Source organism: Atractosteus spatula, chromosome 20 (genome assembly GCF_055471065.1).
Source record: "Atractosteus spatula isolate fAtrSpa1 chromosome 20, fAtrSpa1.hap1, whole genome shotgun sequence".
Lineage (NCBI taxonomy): Eukaryota > Metazoa > Chordata > Actinopteri > Semionotiformes > Lepisosteidae > Atractosteus > Atractosteus spatula.
Window position 1 is genome coordinate 8,526,419 of NC_142725.1, and position 17,680 is coordinate 8,544,098.

Genomic DNA, 17,680 nt, shown 5'->3' on the forward strand with positions numbered 1-17,680 from the left:
TTGGACTCGTCGCCACTATCTCGATTTCCTCACGTGTACCTCCATGTTACACAACAGCGGAAAGCCTGGCCCACATTACGGGGCAGAGGCGGCCAGGGCGCATGCTCGGGGGAGGTGACGTCATCTCTTTCTGGCTGAATAAAAAAGAGAAACTAGTTCAGGAGGTGAGGCGAGCGGGTGTTGTGTTGTTGTATGCACCGCAGGAAGCGCTCGTCTGTTTCTGCTAGGATATCAAGAAAAACACGTTACTTTTATTTTAAGGTGGTATTTACTTCAAACAGGCTGTAGAGCTGAGCAGTGTCTCTGTGTTTTGTCAGTCCAGTTCGGAGCCCGAAGACGTGTGACCAGGAAACACACCGCCGGACTGAAGAACATGATTTATTGGATGAAAGCCGTTTTATTAAGCATCACCCATGGACCATTAGATTGGTTTGCAAATAACAGGGTGCAGTTGTCTTTAAAAAAATACAATTAATTGTAAAAGCTGCGCTCTCGGAGCTTTCGATTCAAACGTTTCATAACGACAGCACTTTATACAGACTTTCTATTCATTTTATTAACTATTCATTTTCTATCAATACAAATCTATAAACATAGGCGTTATATTTTTAAGATCCGACTTGTCAGCGCAATTACCTGTGTATAGATGCGCGTTTTTTTCCAGAATAGAGCGGTCTAGACTGTGTCACCGTGAGAGACACATCTTTTTAGCGCTTGAAACACTGTAAAATATACCGTGACCAAAAAGGCATCAAAGCTCTATTATAGTTTTAAAGCGCATTTCATATGGGAAAGAGAACAAATGTTTTGGTTAAAAAATAAACAGTCTGTAAGCGATTGAGGCCGGGAAGAAGCATCAAGTCCTCGACTCCTTACCCTCGATTTCCAACAAGCCCTCTCAAAGACCGACACAGCTCTGAACCTCAGGGCCCGGAGTCCCACAGGTTCGTGTCTAGAAAACATTTAGCCGATCAGGGCTATAGAGAAGGGCAGCGCAGAGCTGCCCAGTCCGGATCCCAGCATGCCTGCAGGTTTTCAATCCAGCTGGTTACTGGTTCAACTGGACTAATTCAACATCTCCCAGCTCTTCAGGGTGCTTTGTGTTTCGAGTATTCTCAAGATATTGGCCCTCCAGGGACTGGGTCCGAGACCCGATCCTACCTGGGATGCTGCGATTAAAAGGCTGAGCATTGTGATTGTAGAGAATATAAAACCCAAGGTCTCCTTTCTCGCATGGACGTCTTATTTTTCATCATTCATCGTGGTCTGTCTGCAGGCGTCTAAACGTATTATTACTGGACAGCTCCACCAAGTTTGGCCTCCCCCACCCTTCAAATCCAGCAGTGGAGACCATGGTCCCCGTTCGCAGTTTGAGCCAAATCCTCTCGATGAGCAAATTCAACCCCCGGCTGTTGAGCCTCCGTCTCCCGAATAGGTGATCCACAGTGGAGAAATATTAAAGCTTTCAAGTCTGTCATTTTAACATTCTCAGCACTTGCCTGGCTTGTATCATACATTTTCATTTACTCATCTTTTATACCTGAATGCTGACATGTACATACTTTGTTTAAAACGGTTGCAATCCCCCCAAAAAGTAGATTTCCGTAATTTTGTGCACATATTCGAATCCTGGACGGATTAAGTGTACCCAGCGAAAGTTGGCCCGATCCACATGGCAACAACAAACTGTTGCCAAAACAAACATCTGTGCAAGGCATTGTCCCGATCTGACCTCCCTCCTCCGACATCCGGAAGTGCCAGATGTGGAATTCCAACATCCTTCGCATGAGAGCTCGGAACAAACCTCTCTTTTGTTCCCGGAGCACCTCCTCTGTGTGCTTTCACTCCAGAAAAGGAAATAAAAACATCCCGTTGTACACGTTAATGGTAACAACTATGCTGCCTTCGTAAAACCAAAAGCAAGTGCAGATCTTTCAAGAATGGGCTGAGCAGTCTGTGAGCCGATCTGGCCGAGACTGAGCCAACCCCAAAAGAAGTCACCATAATATATATATACAGAAGAAATGCAGGGTTGGGACTTCAGAAACATCGGTTACCTTCTATCTTCCAGCGCCAGGGTGTGTTTTCAGCAGCTGGCCTCGTAGGGGCAGAGGTCTGGCAGGGGAAGACAACCAGGAGAGGTGTCCAAGGCCTGACCCCTGGAGGGAGAGGAAGGGCCTGCATGCTAGATTTACATAAGAACTCTTAATCTACATTATGGTCTTCTGTGAATATAACAGACATGTCAAGACTCACAAAGGCAGTGTCAGTGTGTGCCGACGATCACAGCTCCAAGAACATGCGCAGGAACGTACTGCAGCACATTTAAACACACCCCGGGCGAAATGGATTGTGGGATGCGACGAATTTAATGCCCTACTCCCACACAACTTCTAGAAATGACTGCGATTTAAAGAACAATGCCCTAAAACTCCTCCAACTCCCTTACGCATTGGATTAACTGCGACAGGGATCACTTGAGCCTGCTGTAAGAGCTTGATTTCCTAGGAACCTGCATCGTGCCGACGTCCTCTGTCTGGAGAGTGGCGCTTTGTGGCTCTGAAGGACTGGGACTGAATCCAGACTGGAGTCGGGAGTTCACACACCAGCCTTGCTATTCTGTGTCCTGCTATCCCTCAATGTTCATGCGAAAAAGTAAAAAAAACAACAACAAAACAATCAGTAAATCCATGATGCGTTATCCATTTTATTAAGCTACAACAACACAAGCAAAGTTTGGTGCTTAAGAGTTTTAAGGCAAATATTTCCAGTAATTGCACTTGTATTATACAAAACATTCAAAGACCAGGGTCTGGCCTGTGCACCAGTAATATAACAGCCTGTTTGGCACTTATACTCCAGGAATGACTACAGAAAGACAGCTCCAGAGGTCACGGGCACTTTTACAAGTATGTAGGGGAGGTGACAACTGTTCCTTATTCTGAGGACAGTGGCAATGAGAAATGTGGTTCAATCTGGTAGGAAACCATACCGCATAGAGAAACAGTTCTGTTACAGCCGTGCATGTGGAGCTGCCTTCTGGTCTTAAGACGAGGGTGTTTTGAAGGCACTAAGGAACGTGTCAATTTGGATGATTCTGGCCATCGTGGCAGGCTGCGTTTCTGGCGGCTCTCTCAAGAGCGGGTGGGTGACAAGAGTGAAGCCTGTCACTGCTGCCCCCCAACTCCTGCAGACTCCCAGACAACTCGAGCCACCTTGAACTGTGCCAGCCAAAGGCAGTCAGAAGATAGCCTACTGTGCTTTTACCTTAGAAAGCACCCATAAGGATGTTTTTTTCTCTTTAAACTAAAAACTGAAGCAGCAATTTATTTTCTATTTTTTTTCTGGCATTCCCCAGTATTAATCAGTCTTGTTCAGTGCTACTGCCCCTGTCCCACTGAGAGAAGGAGGAAGTGCGGTCGTGCTCCTTTGACACAGTAAGCTCTCTAAGCCATGTGCTTTCTGACACGCAGGGAACACCATGAGGCCTAACAGGAGAGATGAGCAACGTGTGTAACTGGACACCTGAAGCTCACTAGTGCCCAGGGCTTGATCCTGTGCTGTGCCTGGAGGGGCTCAGCCAGCAGTGCACTGCTGCTCCAGACACAGGGTTCACTTCTAAAGTACAATTAATCATAGGGGCAGAATTCTGCTGCAGATTTTCAAACTGCAAGTAATGTTTCATGTAAGACCGGCATCATTTAATGTTTAACTGAAATAAAGTTGAAAAAAAAAAAAGATGTGTAGCGCATTTTGGTTTTATGGAAGTTTTTAAAAACACAGAATTGGTAGTAAGGTCTTCACCAGTGCCTTTGAATGCTCAACCCTGTACCACAAAGTGTAATCAACTCAGACATATGCAGAAGGAAAGTTTCACTACTTAGAACAGGGCTAATAAAACCCACGACAGAAGAGAACGATGCATATTGATTGTGTAAAACCCTTTACACAATTACTGATTTACACCGACAGCTTATAGGTCTGGAATCTTAACTACGATTCTGTGATTATGTTCTTCTGGGTGAAATTACGATACTGTGTCACCCACCCCTGTACTACTTCTCTCAAGAGTTTCTTCAGATGACCCAATCCCAGAAAAATGACTGAGAAACATCCAAGGCAGTGGAAAAACGCCAGGTAAGCAAGAGTTAACTACACACTTTTCTCTTCTGTCCTAGTCAAGCTGTACTCAAATCATGCCATGAACTCTGAAGTTGCAGATTTGTAGCAACAGGAACCCGGATCTATTCTTCTGCCCGATGTTAATGTCTACACAGAAGCAGTGTTACAGTGAAGGTCTGTAGCCGGGCCACGGTGCAGTGACAGGCAACATCGTCTGCAAGACAGCTCACGTCCGCCCTGGCTGAGCCGCGCTCGGCCGTGCTCAAGGCGAACGATGGAGTGTGAATTTAGCAGTAGTTTAAAAACAACAAAAAAATTGTGAAACAGGCACTTCTTGAATCAGACGCCCGGAGGGCCATTCATCCACATTCAAAATCATTAAAAAAAAAAAACAACAACAACAACACCTGTTCAGTATATTACAGATAAACAGGAGCTGTGGATCTCAGCAGGTTAGAACAGTTTAGTGCTGGAATGCGGACCTCTCTTCCTCCGAGTCACTTCATTCCTCGGCTCAGGTGCTCTAGGACACATTCCAAACTGCACAAACAAGAAAGCCAGGTTTAACAGAAGACAAAGCCAGCGTGTGAGTGTTTCATTCCTTCCCGTTCACAAGGTCAGCTCTGAAGCACCTCGACAGCTTCGTCATATTATTTAGGCGGGACATAATAGAAAGCCAGTTAGATCACAGGTTTTATTACTCTGCTTTAAAAATCCCTCAAACCTTTTTAACAGGCACCTCTGAATAGCTACGTATTGCCAAAGAGAATGGAGGGGTTGTGATGCACACTCCGATTAGGAAGACCATGTGATTACACCGCAGGAAGGATGGGGAGCGTTTCTCTCCGTCACACCAGCACTTAGCAGAAGGAGGCTAGGCCACGTCACCGAGAAACAAAAGAATCGATTTTTTCGAAGCGGGGAAATTTAAATATTTTCTCCAAAATATGGCTAGCTTGTTTGTAAAAAATTCTCAAAAGGTTTCTTTCTCTTGGCTGTAAGCCAGAGACAGTCGGACAAAAAAAAAACAAGTTCGATACTTACTGATGATGATAATGATGATGATCAGAATCACAGCTATCAAAATTGCCCACATCTGTGCATGACAAAGCAGACAAAACCCGTGTTAGATTCTCAGTTTCTCTCCATTGTGCCAAGGCCCTTACTTAGAGCAGGTTGTGGCACGTATAGTATTACTGCCACAGAATGAGTCTGTAGAAAAGTATCAAATACAACTCAGGGGAAAGACCAGACATGTGCTGATCCACAACAGGGGGCGCTCACCCTGCGGTCTGTGTGGGTCCTAATGCCCCAGTATAGTGACGGGGACACTATACTGTAAACAGGCGCTGTCCTTCGGATGAGACGTAAAACCGAGGTCCTGACCCTCTGTGGTCATTAAAAATCCCAGGGTGTTTCTCGACAAGAGTAGGGGTGTCACCCCGGCGTCCTGGCCAACCTTCCGGGGTGACGGCTCTCACTCTGTCCCGATTCGGGGGGGTGCCAGTCTCGGCAGGGCTCCTTCGGGGTTTGCCTGCTCCTGTGCGTCTCGCTAGGTGCATGCCTGCCGCCTGCCTTTCTTTCCATCAGTAGGATTAGGTCTTGGGTGCCACGTCCTACTCCTCCACTGCTGAGCCACCAGAGTCCCAACAACCCCTCTCTCCAGCCCCCAAACGACTTGGGGACGGCAGGACATTTTGCCCCTTACTCCCATGTGGGGCAGCAAATCACCCAGCTGGGTCACTGCTCTCTAGCTGTTCTTAGCTCCCCTCCTTTCAGCACATTTGCGAGACGCACACTCGTCCCTCTGTCAGCGCTGGCCCAAGGCCCTGCGGTCCCGTCTTCTCCACCGAAGACCTGCGCTCGCAGAGGTGTACAGCAGACTGCTCTCTCACCCGAAAGGCTCCTTTGTGTTACACACCTGGGAATACTCCACGTTCAGTCTCCTCCAGATTAAGCTGACGCTCTCAGGTGGAATGCCATGACGCTATTTGAGCAGCCTGCTTCTTGGGGGGAGACTGTCGCCCCCATGTGGTCAAGACTGGGAACCATTCTACAGGTTTACAGTATACGCCACAGATGTTTACACAGCGAGTCCCAACTCCACTCCTGAAGGGCCACATTCCCACTGGTCACATAGGGCTCTCTGAATCAGCAGAGCCTACAGAGCTAGAAAATGCTTTTAAATTGCTGTCATTAAGCCAATCATTAGTTCAATTAGGCCATTTATTGTTGAAAACATGGACTGCTTGGTTTGGACACCCCTACTCTTTGGTATCTAGGCATTTTTAATTCTGTTCCTACGTATCTTGAGATGTGATGGTGAATTTACTAGATCTGGTGGGCGTGTCAGTTCTGTTTTTAGTCATGAGTGATTTCATTCCCATCCTGCACTATTTCACATCCCATCGTCCAGCCCCTTGTCTCCTCTAAACCTTCCCAAGGTCTGCCTGTCCACTTCATGCGCGTTAATACAATGATCCAAGACTTCCTCCTGCGTTAGAAAGAATCCCGATACAACACCCTGTGGCACTCTGCTCCTCTTACCGCAGAGAGCTGGATTTCAGGTGGTTCATTCGTCATCATAAACTGCTCTTATACACCTACGCTATGTCTTTTAATAGAGGAAATTCTAGTTTGCTGTACAAAGACGGTACACATAGTACTGAAACAGTCTGGCAAACATTTGGGTCACTCTAAGAATCTGAAGAAAAAACAAGTTTGTTGCATGGCAACGTGGCAAACCCCTCCTAGGAAGAAATGGTAGTTCTTATGACGCTACATGTTCTACACTGCTTCTGTTGTGCATCCTGCACTAGATACACACTGTTTTTACTCCAATGGTAACTTGTATAAGTTTGAGGAACTATACCCTCCTTTGGATGAATGCAAGTCATCCTGGTTAACCACGTCACTCCCACTGTGAGGTAATTAGTAACAGTGTTGGGGTAGAAAGTGTGGGAGCTGCACCCCCCGGTTCCCTCACCTTGCAGTTCTTCCACCAGTACTTCCTCTTCAGCTTGGCCGCGCTGGTCTCGAACTGGGAGGCCCCGGCCTGGAGCGCGTCGGCCCGGTCGTCCAGCTCCGACAGCTTCTGGTCTCTCTCCAGGACCTTGTCCACGTTGACGCGCATGATGTCCACCACCTGCGGACAGACACGGGGCGCAGCGTGAGCGCACAGGGACTGCTGTGCATCTACATCCGCCGGCCCGACAACCAGGCAGGAGGACATCCGAATGAGTCCCCAGGAGATGATCACAGGTAACGTCCTGCAATATTACGCTCGTTAACAGTGATGAATGGGGGTAATTTTCTGTCTGTTAGCATTGGTTTGCCAAGCGCGTGGTGTTCTTGGATTGATATGGTCTGTGGTTTAATGGACTAATAGATTATGTTGTATAATTATCTCATTTGTGAACACAAAGAAATTAGTTAATACAAAGCATAATGCAGACAAAGCATGCAGTTGTAATTTCACCCCCCAAAAAGACACTCTAAGATCTGGGCCGGCACACCCATGACAACAAGTATATTGATAAACTTCTTTTTTTTAAGCGTATGTTTCACCTGATGCGCCTTTTCAAAATCCACCACCTCCCTCTTTCTCCTGGGGGATCAAACATCCAAATCATCTGGGTGACTCCTTACCTCCTACGTCATGTATAACACCACACTTCATCACTAAACTGTTAACGGTTTTGGAGAGCCCCCAGTTTCAGAGGATTCCTCTTGCACTGGTTTTCTCCCATGTTGTGATTCATTAAGTAACCAGGACTGCCCTGTGCCTCTGCAAATACATGCTAGTTAAAACAGACGTTTACCATGAATAAAACATTTTGTTCCTGGAAAACCCCTGGACAATCTCTAGGGGTCTCTGATCCACTGGCTGGAAATTACTGGCCTGAAGGAACAGAACCCGAAGATCTCAGATGAAAGCGTGCGTGTGAGAGGGTGACGAATTATAAGTCTCGCTCTGCCGTCACGTGTCTGATTCACAGTGACAGGAAGGTGTCTGCGGATGCGATCAGTGCACGCTTGACAGGCACCGACCTCCCCTCCCCTCCCCCTGTAGCTCCTTTAAGACAAGAGTGCCACGGCCGCCCCTTTAAGAGGCGGTGAGGACAACGTGGAACCCCATGTGGTGGTTATGTAACCGAGGAGGCTGTTGCATAAGAGCCAGGGAGCCTATGACAATCGCCTACCCCGAGACCGACGGGCTGGGAGGCTGAGGCAGGCTCAGCTAGCATGTGACCTGCATGCACTCACTTCCTCAACTTGTTGATCAGCATTCTTGTCCCCGGGCAAATGTCACTACAGATGGGCTAAATAGGGTACCAGGGCAAATGTGCGTTAGACATTTGCAAGAACCTTAAATCAAATCTATTCTAAGATTTGAAATGTCAATTTCTGTATTTTTTAAATTGGTACCCATCCGTCTGGAAGCAGATCCTGATGCTTGAGCAGTTTCTTAATTAACCTAAGTAATTGGAATTACAGTGAGGCTCAATTCTCACAGCACACTGCTTTTCATCAGCCCTACAGAAGCTGCTCAGGGGAGAAATTTTGCATTTTAGCTGGGACTGTTCTGAACGGTGTCCCACACATTTAAAAATGTCAGATATCCTCAAATCAAAGCACAAAACAAATGGTAGAAATAATAATACTAACAAGCATGCAGTTCAACTCATCTAGCTCCCATTAAAAGCTCAAAGAGTTAAAACCAAAGCTAATACCCTGGCTCTCTCTCTCTCTCTTACCCTCGTCTTGTTTCTAACGGTTCTGATTTGTTTCCACACTAATGGCTGTGGATGTTTCTCAGGACTTGCTCCCAGACATCTCGGTTAAATTTCCTCACAACGGACGGAGGACCTGGAGGGCAGTTCAATTCTGGTTGTTTCATACAGTAATGTAAAATGTGGCACAACCACCACTCTCCTTTCCAATGGGTTTTTCTGCCTTTGGTCGAGTTTGCTGTAGAATCTCCCAGAGAACGATTCCTTTCAGAAGTCCGGAGCGCAGTTATTTAGCCACAGGTTGCACGACCAGGAAAGCTCACCATCAGCCAAAGTCTGGCGCCCTCTTAACCTTTGGCACCCTTACCTGAACTCGAACAACAAGGTATGTTTGGTTTGTTCTGGATGAAGCAACCCAAAACCGACATCTGGTGTATATTAGAGGAAGATTTCAAAACAACATGTGTCATTAAAGCGAAAAGGCACCCACTTCGTATGCCACTATGATCCCAGATCCCCACAGATGTGCTCCTGAATGGAACTGTCCAAACACTGGGGTTTTCAGCAGGACACATGACTGGGCCGCTGAACTCCCGCTGGCCCCCTCCAAGACGGCCGAGCGCTACAGACGGGCAGCGACACGAAAGAGCGCCGTCACACCGGAATGGCGGCTTCTCCTACCTCGTCCACCTGCGCCTGGGTCTGCTGCAGCCGGCGGTTCGAGCCCGCCATGTTGGAGGGACTGGAGCCTTCTGGAGCTGGGGCTGCCCTGTCAATCAAGCCAAGCACACAGTCTCAGGGCAGGTGCCAACAATCACTGCCGTCAGCCCACAGCTCCCCCTGCTGGGCTGGAGTGGAACGAGTCAGCCGCAAGACAACCGAAGCAGCAGGATGAGCCAGCAAGATCATTCTGGCTCAAGAGAGGAGATCCATGAGGATTAGTTTTAGTGCCACCATACACAAGCTGAGGTCAGATCGGCCTCAGCTGGGTCACCTGGGGGAGGGCGGACCCTGTTGAAATACCTGAAACACTCGTTGAACCCAGAAACATCACTGATGAAGGGTCTAGGAGCATCAGAAGACGTATTCATTCAGTAACAGCTATGATACTGAACAGCTCAATCGTCTCGGAAGGCTGTGTTCCCAAATGCATACTCTGTGCTGCATACTCCCTATCCTGACCTAGCAATTTTTCGTGTACCCTTTTTGCTAACACAGCACTGTATTTGAACCCTCTTTGGAAACAGTTTTGTCAATAAATTCAAACATAAAGATGCTAATAATAACAAACAAATCATCAGCAGTATCATCATAAACACGTCCCCATCAATGTGGCGGACACACCCGTTTTTTGGAGCTCAAGCCTGTGAAGGCAGTAGTGATGGGTAAGTTTCAGCCACAGGCTATTTCAACAGAGGGTGGCGACACCGGTTTCATCCCAGTAGGTGGAAAAAAACCTCTTTCGTGAAGGTACGTTATAACAGATTCTATGACTGCATCCGCGCCCAAAACTCTTGTGAAACTCGGTCCTGAAGACAGCCTGCTGCTGTGTCACCGAAGCAAAGTTCCTTATTTATTGTCAGGTTACATGGCATTGGAGCAGTAGGATAATTTCAGAGAGGAAATACAGGTCTCTATATTGTCCATTTGGGTAAAATGACAGAATTGCTGTGCTAGGTCTGTGACATGCTGCCCGATTTCACACTTAATGGTGTCATGGTGTCACAGCACGGTTGCTCGTGAATTCCCGCAGGCTTGGGAGAAGTTCCTTCCCCGCAAATACCTCGCAGTCACCGATTTCACATCGCCTGCGCCTATTCCAGCACGTTTTGATCACATAACTCCACGATCACTTATGAAGCAGCCAAACTTCAGCTGTTGTTCCAAGTAGGCAAAACTTATAAAGCAGCATGTTGCCTTGTACAGGATCTCCACACACCGCACGTATGTGAGGAGGGCGGCAGGGCAGCGCAGAGGTCAGAGCTGCTGCCTCGCCGCGCTGGGGCCCCGGGTTCGATTCCTTCGGTGCTTTCTGTACGCTCTCCTCGTGTTCGAGTGGGTTTCCTCCCAAACTCCGCAACTATACTGGCAGGTCAACTGACTTCTAAGAAAACCGAACCTGGTGTGTATGTGTGTGCGTGTCCAGTGATGGACTGGCGTCCCACCCAGGGTGTACCCTGCCTTGTGCCCATTGCTTGCTGGGATAGGCTGCCCCGTGATGCTGAATTGGCAGAAGCAGTTAGAAAAAGGATGGGTGAATGCAAGGAGATGAGCCAAGATTACCATCCAGAAGTATCTGTATTACTGCAAAATACCCGATGCTGACAATTCTCTTCACTGACTCCACGGGCCAGGTTATCGGTGTGTCGCGAGACAGCATTGATAATGGCACCATCTGTTTACCTCTGGTCTGATCCTCAAGCGTGGTGACTGGCGATCATAATTCCCCAGTAATCCTGACCTTGAAACTAGGGAATTCAGCAAAGCTTCAAGAGCCTTGATGTCATTCTCTGTCGAGTCTTGCCAAAAGCAGCTATACTGCCCGTTTAAAAAATTCTGATTTGTTAAGTTAACTGCAGCTAAAGGTCAGGTTTAAACTGCAGTTAAGTCTTACTTTGTGTGTTAATTTATGTTATTTAGGGTATCAGTTGTGCTTTTGTGTACAGCAGCTGGCGTACTGTACTCTTAATTTTCACAAAAACGTTACTGGAAAATCTAAAGAACAGCAAGAACAGTATTTGGAGTTACTGCTTCCTTTATAAACCACTAAGAATACATTAATGTATTCTTTTCCCCACAGATACAAAAATTGGTTTTAATGATAATGGAGTCTCACGTTTATTCAAAATCCATTTAATAAAAATGTCCTGAACCTCCAGTACTTATTGTTCCCAGTAGAGGGCGCAAGAAACTTTCACAACTTTACACAAACTCCGGACACAGAAGACCTTGAGACAGTCCCACGTCACAGATGTCGTGCTCCACAAACAAAAGCAGGAGATACACATTAACGTGCCGCTAGCGTGTTCCATGGAGGAGGAGGGGGGCCCTCGGACCCCCAGAGTTTTATTCCCCCCCATTGTGAGTTTTTTCTCTCCTCTGTGCCCATGGTCACGAGCTGCTTGTAAGCTACAGCACAGTTCTGCAAGGCGCGCTGTGGCAAACCGCTGTCAAGATTGCTACAGCACATCAAGGGGCGGCTGAACGATCACAGCGAGGATGAGAATGGGGCGTTTCTGCTATTCCTTAAGAAAATCTAATAGCATCAGCTCAGAGCACTGACCAGCAGATTTGAAAAAAAGGTTTCTTCCCCCAAGCATTCGGCATCTTAAACAGCTCAATTTGGCACCTGCACAAGTTAGCATCTGCACTTTAAGGTACTGCACCGTTGTCTCAATTTATTGTCCATGTCAGTTTGTCATTTGTGCATATATACTGTATATTTTTTTCTCTCTAATGTTACTGGGTACAGCTGAACGAGTACGCATTCCAATACACTTGTGGTATATGGCAAATGAAGAAATCTTGAATCTTCTACACTGCACTACACTGGTTCTGACTATCACCCGACTCTCCCAGCCCAGATGCGCTCAGAGTGTCCTGGTGCAGCACACGTCTGCAGACAGGGTGAAGCCAGCATGGTGCCGATCCCCCCCAGCCACCCCACAGCCCAGGGCACGCCTGACAGGAAGCCCAGGCCTCAGCGCTCCGCTCACACGCTCAGATCCAGGCCACGAGAGAAGCACCGCTTCACCGCAACACGAGAGACCGTGTCTTCATCTCGAACTAGCATCCTAAAGGATTTCTGCACGGGTACCATTTCAGTTTGTGGACACCTTATTAGGAAAAAACAGATTCAAACAATTTCTAAATATGGAACTAGGTATTCACAGCACTTTGGATCCTGAGGTTGATCCCAGTAGTTGTGTGAAGTTTGCATACTCCCTGTGTTCAGCTTAATCTGCATTTCTAACCCACAATAACGCATGCTGAAAAGAAACAAACGTTTCGGCTGTGGAGCCTTCTTCGGGTGTCCCAGAAGCCAACAAACCTACCAGTATGTCTTCGGACTGTGGGAGGAAACCAGAGCTACATGCAAACCTGGGAAGAACGTATACACTCCACACAGACAGCACCTCAGGTCCAGAAGTGACCCTAGGACCCCAGCGCTCAAGCAGCAATGCTAACCAACACGATACTGTGCCACTGCCTTACAAATTCAACAGAACATCTCACAATGAATTTGTAAAGTGCTTGTATTTGATTTTCACATTAATACCTTCATCTTGTGACGTCTCAAAACCGATCACGTGACTTGCACTTCCCCATCAGGAGATGGGGATCGGACAAGAGGGGAATTACAGCATAAACACTATCCTCACCAAAGGGGCGTGGATTTTCTTTACACTGAATTGTCACGCTGCGGTGAGAGCACTGAGGCATGGAAATCTGGCTCTAGTATAGATACGGCTATGTGCCTGTATTCAGCTGAGAATCAGGAAGCAGGTTATTACAGGCAGGACAAACAATGAGCCACATTTATGGTCCAAAGAGGAAAGTCAAATATCTTCCCACTAGTGGCGGAAGTGGACTTTTAAGCTGGCAACCAAGAAGAAAAGAAACTGAAATAGCTCTGCTGTTCCACATTTATTGTGGGGATTTCTTGGACAATCGAATTCGGGGGTGCATGTTAAAGCAGGGCTGTCCAATCCTCGTCCTGGAGGGCTGGTGTCCCTACAGGTTTTCAAAATCTCTGTACAGCAGCAGCTGCTTAAGAGCTCAGGGCAGCTGCTCAATCCAATGAAGCCAGTAATACAGAGCCAAACTGGAACGAAAGCCTACACAGACACACTGCACTGGACTGTTTGTACTGGAAGTCCTGCTAGGAGAAAAAGCCCATTAATTTAGTACCTGAGCTTCTGGCCTGGCAGGACTGCAAATTCCTGCCGAAGGACACCAGGGAATCCATCTCCCACAGGCCCTGGAGTGAACTGTGTGCCACTGAGAAACGGAATCTCAGGCCCACTGAAGTTGTTCCAACAAAAGAAAGCATAAAAAAAATGTTTTTCTGGGTTTCACTACATAATCTGTAGAAGTTTTTTTTCCACTACTTTCTTGAGTCATTGTCCCCATCCTTTAAAAATGTATAAAACTTATATGAATATTTGTCATGGGTGCAGAGGGGCCTGTCGGGATGTCTAAGTCCCACTGTCTGTAAATATTGTTGTACAACAGTGAACACTTTTCACTGCAACTTGAGTCATTTTTCTATCAAAGGAAACAACTACAATATGAGCACCTCTCAGTTTTGTTTCACAAACAAACAACAGAGTTTGTGAACGGCATGAACGGCTAAAGGGACTGCAGATGTCTTCTGAACTCCAGGGGGGATATTCCTCACTTAATTTTGGCAACAACGTATCCATCCATATTCTGAGCGCTTTATCCAGTCCAGGGTGGCGGGAGAGTCGGAGCCTATCCCAGCAAACAACAGGCACTAGGCCGCGGGGCAGGATACAGTGAGTTGTATCCCTGTGACCCAGAATTAGAAGACTCGGTTACAGAAAGGATGGACGGATTAAGGGACTAATGAGGAACAAACAACAGAGGCTAAGCTGAATGTAAACTTTGCATTTTTCCCATTATTATTTACTATTTGCAGCCTGTTCTAAAGAAGCAGGTAGACACCACCTATTGATGTTATTCAGGGTGTACAACACTTGGGGTCAGACAATTAGACTGACAGCCACAAACATGATGAACCAGAGCCGTCGCTGACTAAACGTTGACATAAAACAGGCGCCAGTGCCTTATTCCACAATAGGGGATCTATAAACTAAGCCAGAAAAGTCCCCTCCAAGCTACACATGAACCACAATGCAATATTCTGTGTTTCCTCTGCAGTCAGACTAACAAACACCTAAGGGGATTAATATTCTTCTGGCTGTGTGACTCTTTTTCTCAGCAGCCAGTATCAGACCGCTATTTTATACTACAAGAGATAACCGTCGTGTTCAGATTGTCGGCAACCAAAGTATAAAGTATTTTAAATGATGCATGAATAGACGAGGTATTTCCGGTGTTCTTTAATCTTCTAAATTCACTTTCCAGCGCGATTCTGCAGAGACCCAAGACATCCTCAGGATCCAGGCAGCACGTAGGAACGCCGGGGGCTTCCTGTGTCTCAAGGAATGGACGTATCCTGTCTCCCTGCCCGGGAACAGCCCCAAGTAAAGCACAGCCTGAGCTGTTGCGACATCTTGCGATTCAGAGCCACGCGCTGATCCCCAGCAGGAACACAAAGGCACTGCGCCACACAGCTGGCCATCTCCCCGCGGCTGAAGCAGAAACCTCCTCTCTGGCCTGCCTGGGGCGATCACATGCCTGAGGCGGATCTCTGCCCCTTCATCCCCACCAGTGGAGCGAGGCGGTCGGCCCGCGCCCACGACGCTGCTCCACCGAGGCAGGAGGCGAAGGGGCCGGGGACCGGCTGGCACCACTGCCAGCCTCACTGGGCTCCAGCCGCAAGTACGGCCGTCGTGGCAGTTGGACAGGGCGAAGGGGGGAAGACGGAGCGTGGTGGTTCTGTGGCTCAGGATCTGCGCCTGTGGCTGGAAGGTTGCCGCGGCCAGCAGAGGAATCCTACTCCGTTGGGCCCCTGAGCAAGGCCCTTAACCCCAACTGCTCCAGGGGCGCTGTACAATGGCTGACCCTGCGCTCTGACCCCAAGCTTCTCTCCCTGTCTGTGTGTCTCATGGAGAGCAAGCTGGGGTCTGTGAAAAGACAAATTCCTAATACAAGACATTGTATAGGGCCGATAAAGTGATCTGATCTTATAGGAGGAGCGCCTGCAGTACGCAAGAATGGAAACACGGGCTAGGAACGACCTCAAAGCAGCCCTGGCGTGACGTCACCTCGTCCGAAAGGCCACCAACGCCTCTTGCCTCAGAGACCCCATCCACCCGTTGCCTGTAGCCACTTCAACCACCCGAGAGCTGCAGGGATCGGGACACGGACCCAGCGTAAAGGGCGGGTCTCGAGCAGGCACAGGGAAACCTTAGGGATGCGAATCCCCCCGGCCAGCAAGCCCCCACGAGCTGGGAGGAAAATGAAATGCGTAGGGGGAAAGAGACACATGGGAACGAGGAAGGCTTGCAAACTTCATGTAGGACGTACTTCCACCTATAACATCTGTCTTTTAATTTAGTTTACCAAGAAGATCTGAGGTGATCTTTTAGTCTAACGATCCCCCTCCTTAGCGTTCGCCCACACAGCTTCAGCAGACTGTCCAGGTGTGTAAATGGGATGCTAAATATTTGATTTGAATAAAAGCAGCAGAAAAATCGATTAATTAGTAACGAGGATATACTTTTCTTAGGCTTTTTGTTCAGAACAGAATTCCCCAGTCCTTTGCATTGCATTTTTCTTCCTAAATATAATAGATGTCGTACCTTGTGCATATGACTTACCAAGTTGAACATAATCAAACAACGACCCAAACTGCCATTTTCCTGGGAGTGTTAACACTAGCACTGTGGGCATAGCGATTAATAGGTGCTACCTCCGAGATAAGCGCCCCATGCTTTAAGCGAGCTTTTAAAAATATAACTTGCCTGTTGTATGTAAGGTTTGGACAGCCGTTTGAAACCCGGCCATTTAAAATATACTCTCAAGAGTGATTTCAGAGCAAGTTATGCAAGATAGTGCGCCTGGACACACCCGAGGTGACCACAGCGAGGTCAATTATTAAAGTGATTTCCCGCACAACGCCACGTCTCTTATAAAGCATATTAAAACATGACACCAAAACGGAAAAAGAAAAAGAAAACTGCGGAAAAGTTCGGTTAATTTTAAGTCAGAGAAGCCTCGCCCCCCCTTTTCCCTAAAGCAAGAAAATAAACCCCCTCAACTGCGTTATTTCTTCAGTAACAAAGAACTGAAAATGCAAAGTGGCGAATGATCAATTACCGGCTTTCTTTTAACGTAACTCGTGATCACGTTAAAAAAAATAATGAAGCGTTTACTCAAAAAAGAGTAACAGCGCCGGGTCCATTAAAAAGCGTTTACTTCCCATAGTAAGAAAGAAAACCTCAACAAAGTAACACATATGCAGCAAACACACAGGCAATGGTGTCCTGGATCCTGGCTTTACCGTTACAGACCTCGACAGACTTGTTATAAAGATTAAAAACAAAAACAGAACAAGTTGGCCTACAAGTCAAAACTTAGACGAAGCCTCGCTCTTGCCTGGCAACTTGACACAGAACAAACGCCCTTTGCCCGCATCCCCGACACCTCACACGGGCGTCCTTCACACGTCGAAACGGGAAAACCGCCGCTCGGTTTCGGTGTCGAAATATTGTTTTCGCGGCCCACCTCTGGGCCGGGGCCCGAACGGCACCGGGTCTGACCGGGAGAAACGCGGTACTTACATGATTACCGCAACGGAACCGAGGAGGGACCAGAAACCAACTGTATATCGGGCTGAGGTGGTGTCAGCTAGTGCGACCAACTTTCATAGCAGGATTTAAAGACACAGCGCACTTCCCAGCTCACTCCCGGTCGCTGTTCGACCGTTTTCTCGCACTTTTACAAATTTCTAACCTCTACCTTGCCTGAGGCCATGTATTTTAAGTGTTTAAGTTTGGTGCATTTCTGTTCTTGCCTTTGCTCCAGACTGCACAAATATGACTGGCGTTAAATAATTCTGGATTAAATTAACTAAATAATTAACTTGATCGCAATAAACAAAAACGTTTCATGAAAGGGGCTGTCCATCAGATGCGTTCACTTTTGTCGTAGCTTTTTTTATGTTTTTGGTTTCA

The 17,680-nt window shown here is 47.4% G+C and overlaps 1 protein-coding gene across 2 annotated transcripts; it reads right to left on the reverse strand.

The window, feature by feature from the left end:
- Positions 1 to 2,687: 2,687 nt before the first annotated feature.
- vamp3 (vesicle-associated membrane protein 3 (cellubrevin)) lies at positions 2,688 to 17,369 on the reverse strand. 2 transcript variants are annotated; one of them, XM_088937925.1, is made up of 5 exons: positions 17,288 to 17,369; positions 9,537 to 9,624; positions 7,109 to 7,267; positions 5,167 to 5,218; positions 2,688 to 4,662 (listed from the first exon to the last, which is right to left on the reverse strand). In XM_088937925.1, coding segments are annotated over exons 1-5 (318 nt in total). In that variant the 5' UTR covers positions 17,290 to 17,369; the 3' UTR covers positions 2,688 to 4,645. The 2 variants fall into 2 exon arrangements, with proteins under 2 accessions (XP_088794051.1, XP_088794052.1); XM_088937926.1 differs by having other exon boundaries at positions 17,103 to 17,302.
- Between the last annotated feature and the right edge of the window lie 311 nt (positions 17,370 to 17,680).

What these genes read in the sequence shown, in the direction of transcription:
- vamp3 (XM_088937925.1), bottom strand. An exon ending in CCCAGGCGCAGGTGGACGAG is followed by an intron (nt 7,268 to 9,536) that starts GTAGGAGAAGCC and finishes GTCTGTCCGCAG; the next exon opens with GTGGTGGACATCATGCGCGT. An exon ending in ACTGGTGGAAGAACTGCAAG is followed by an intron (nt 5,219 to 7,108) that starts GTGAGGGAACCG and finishes TGTCATGCACAG; the next exon opens with ATGTGGGCAATTTTGATAGC.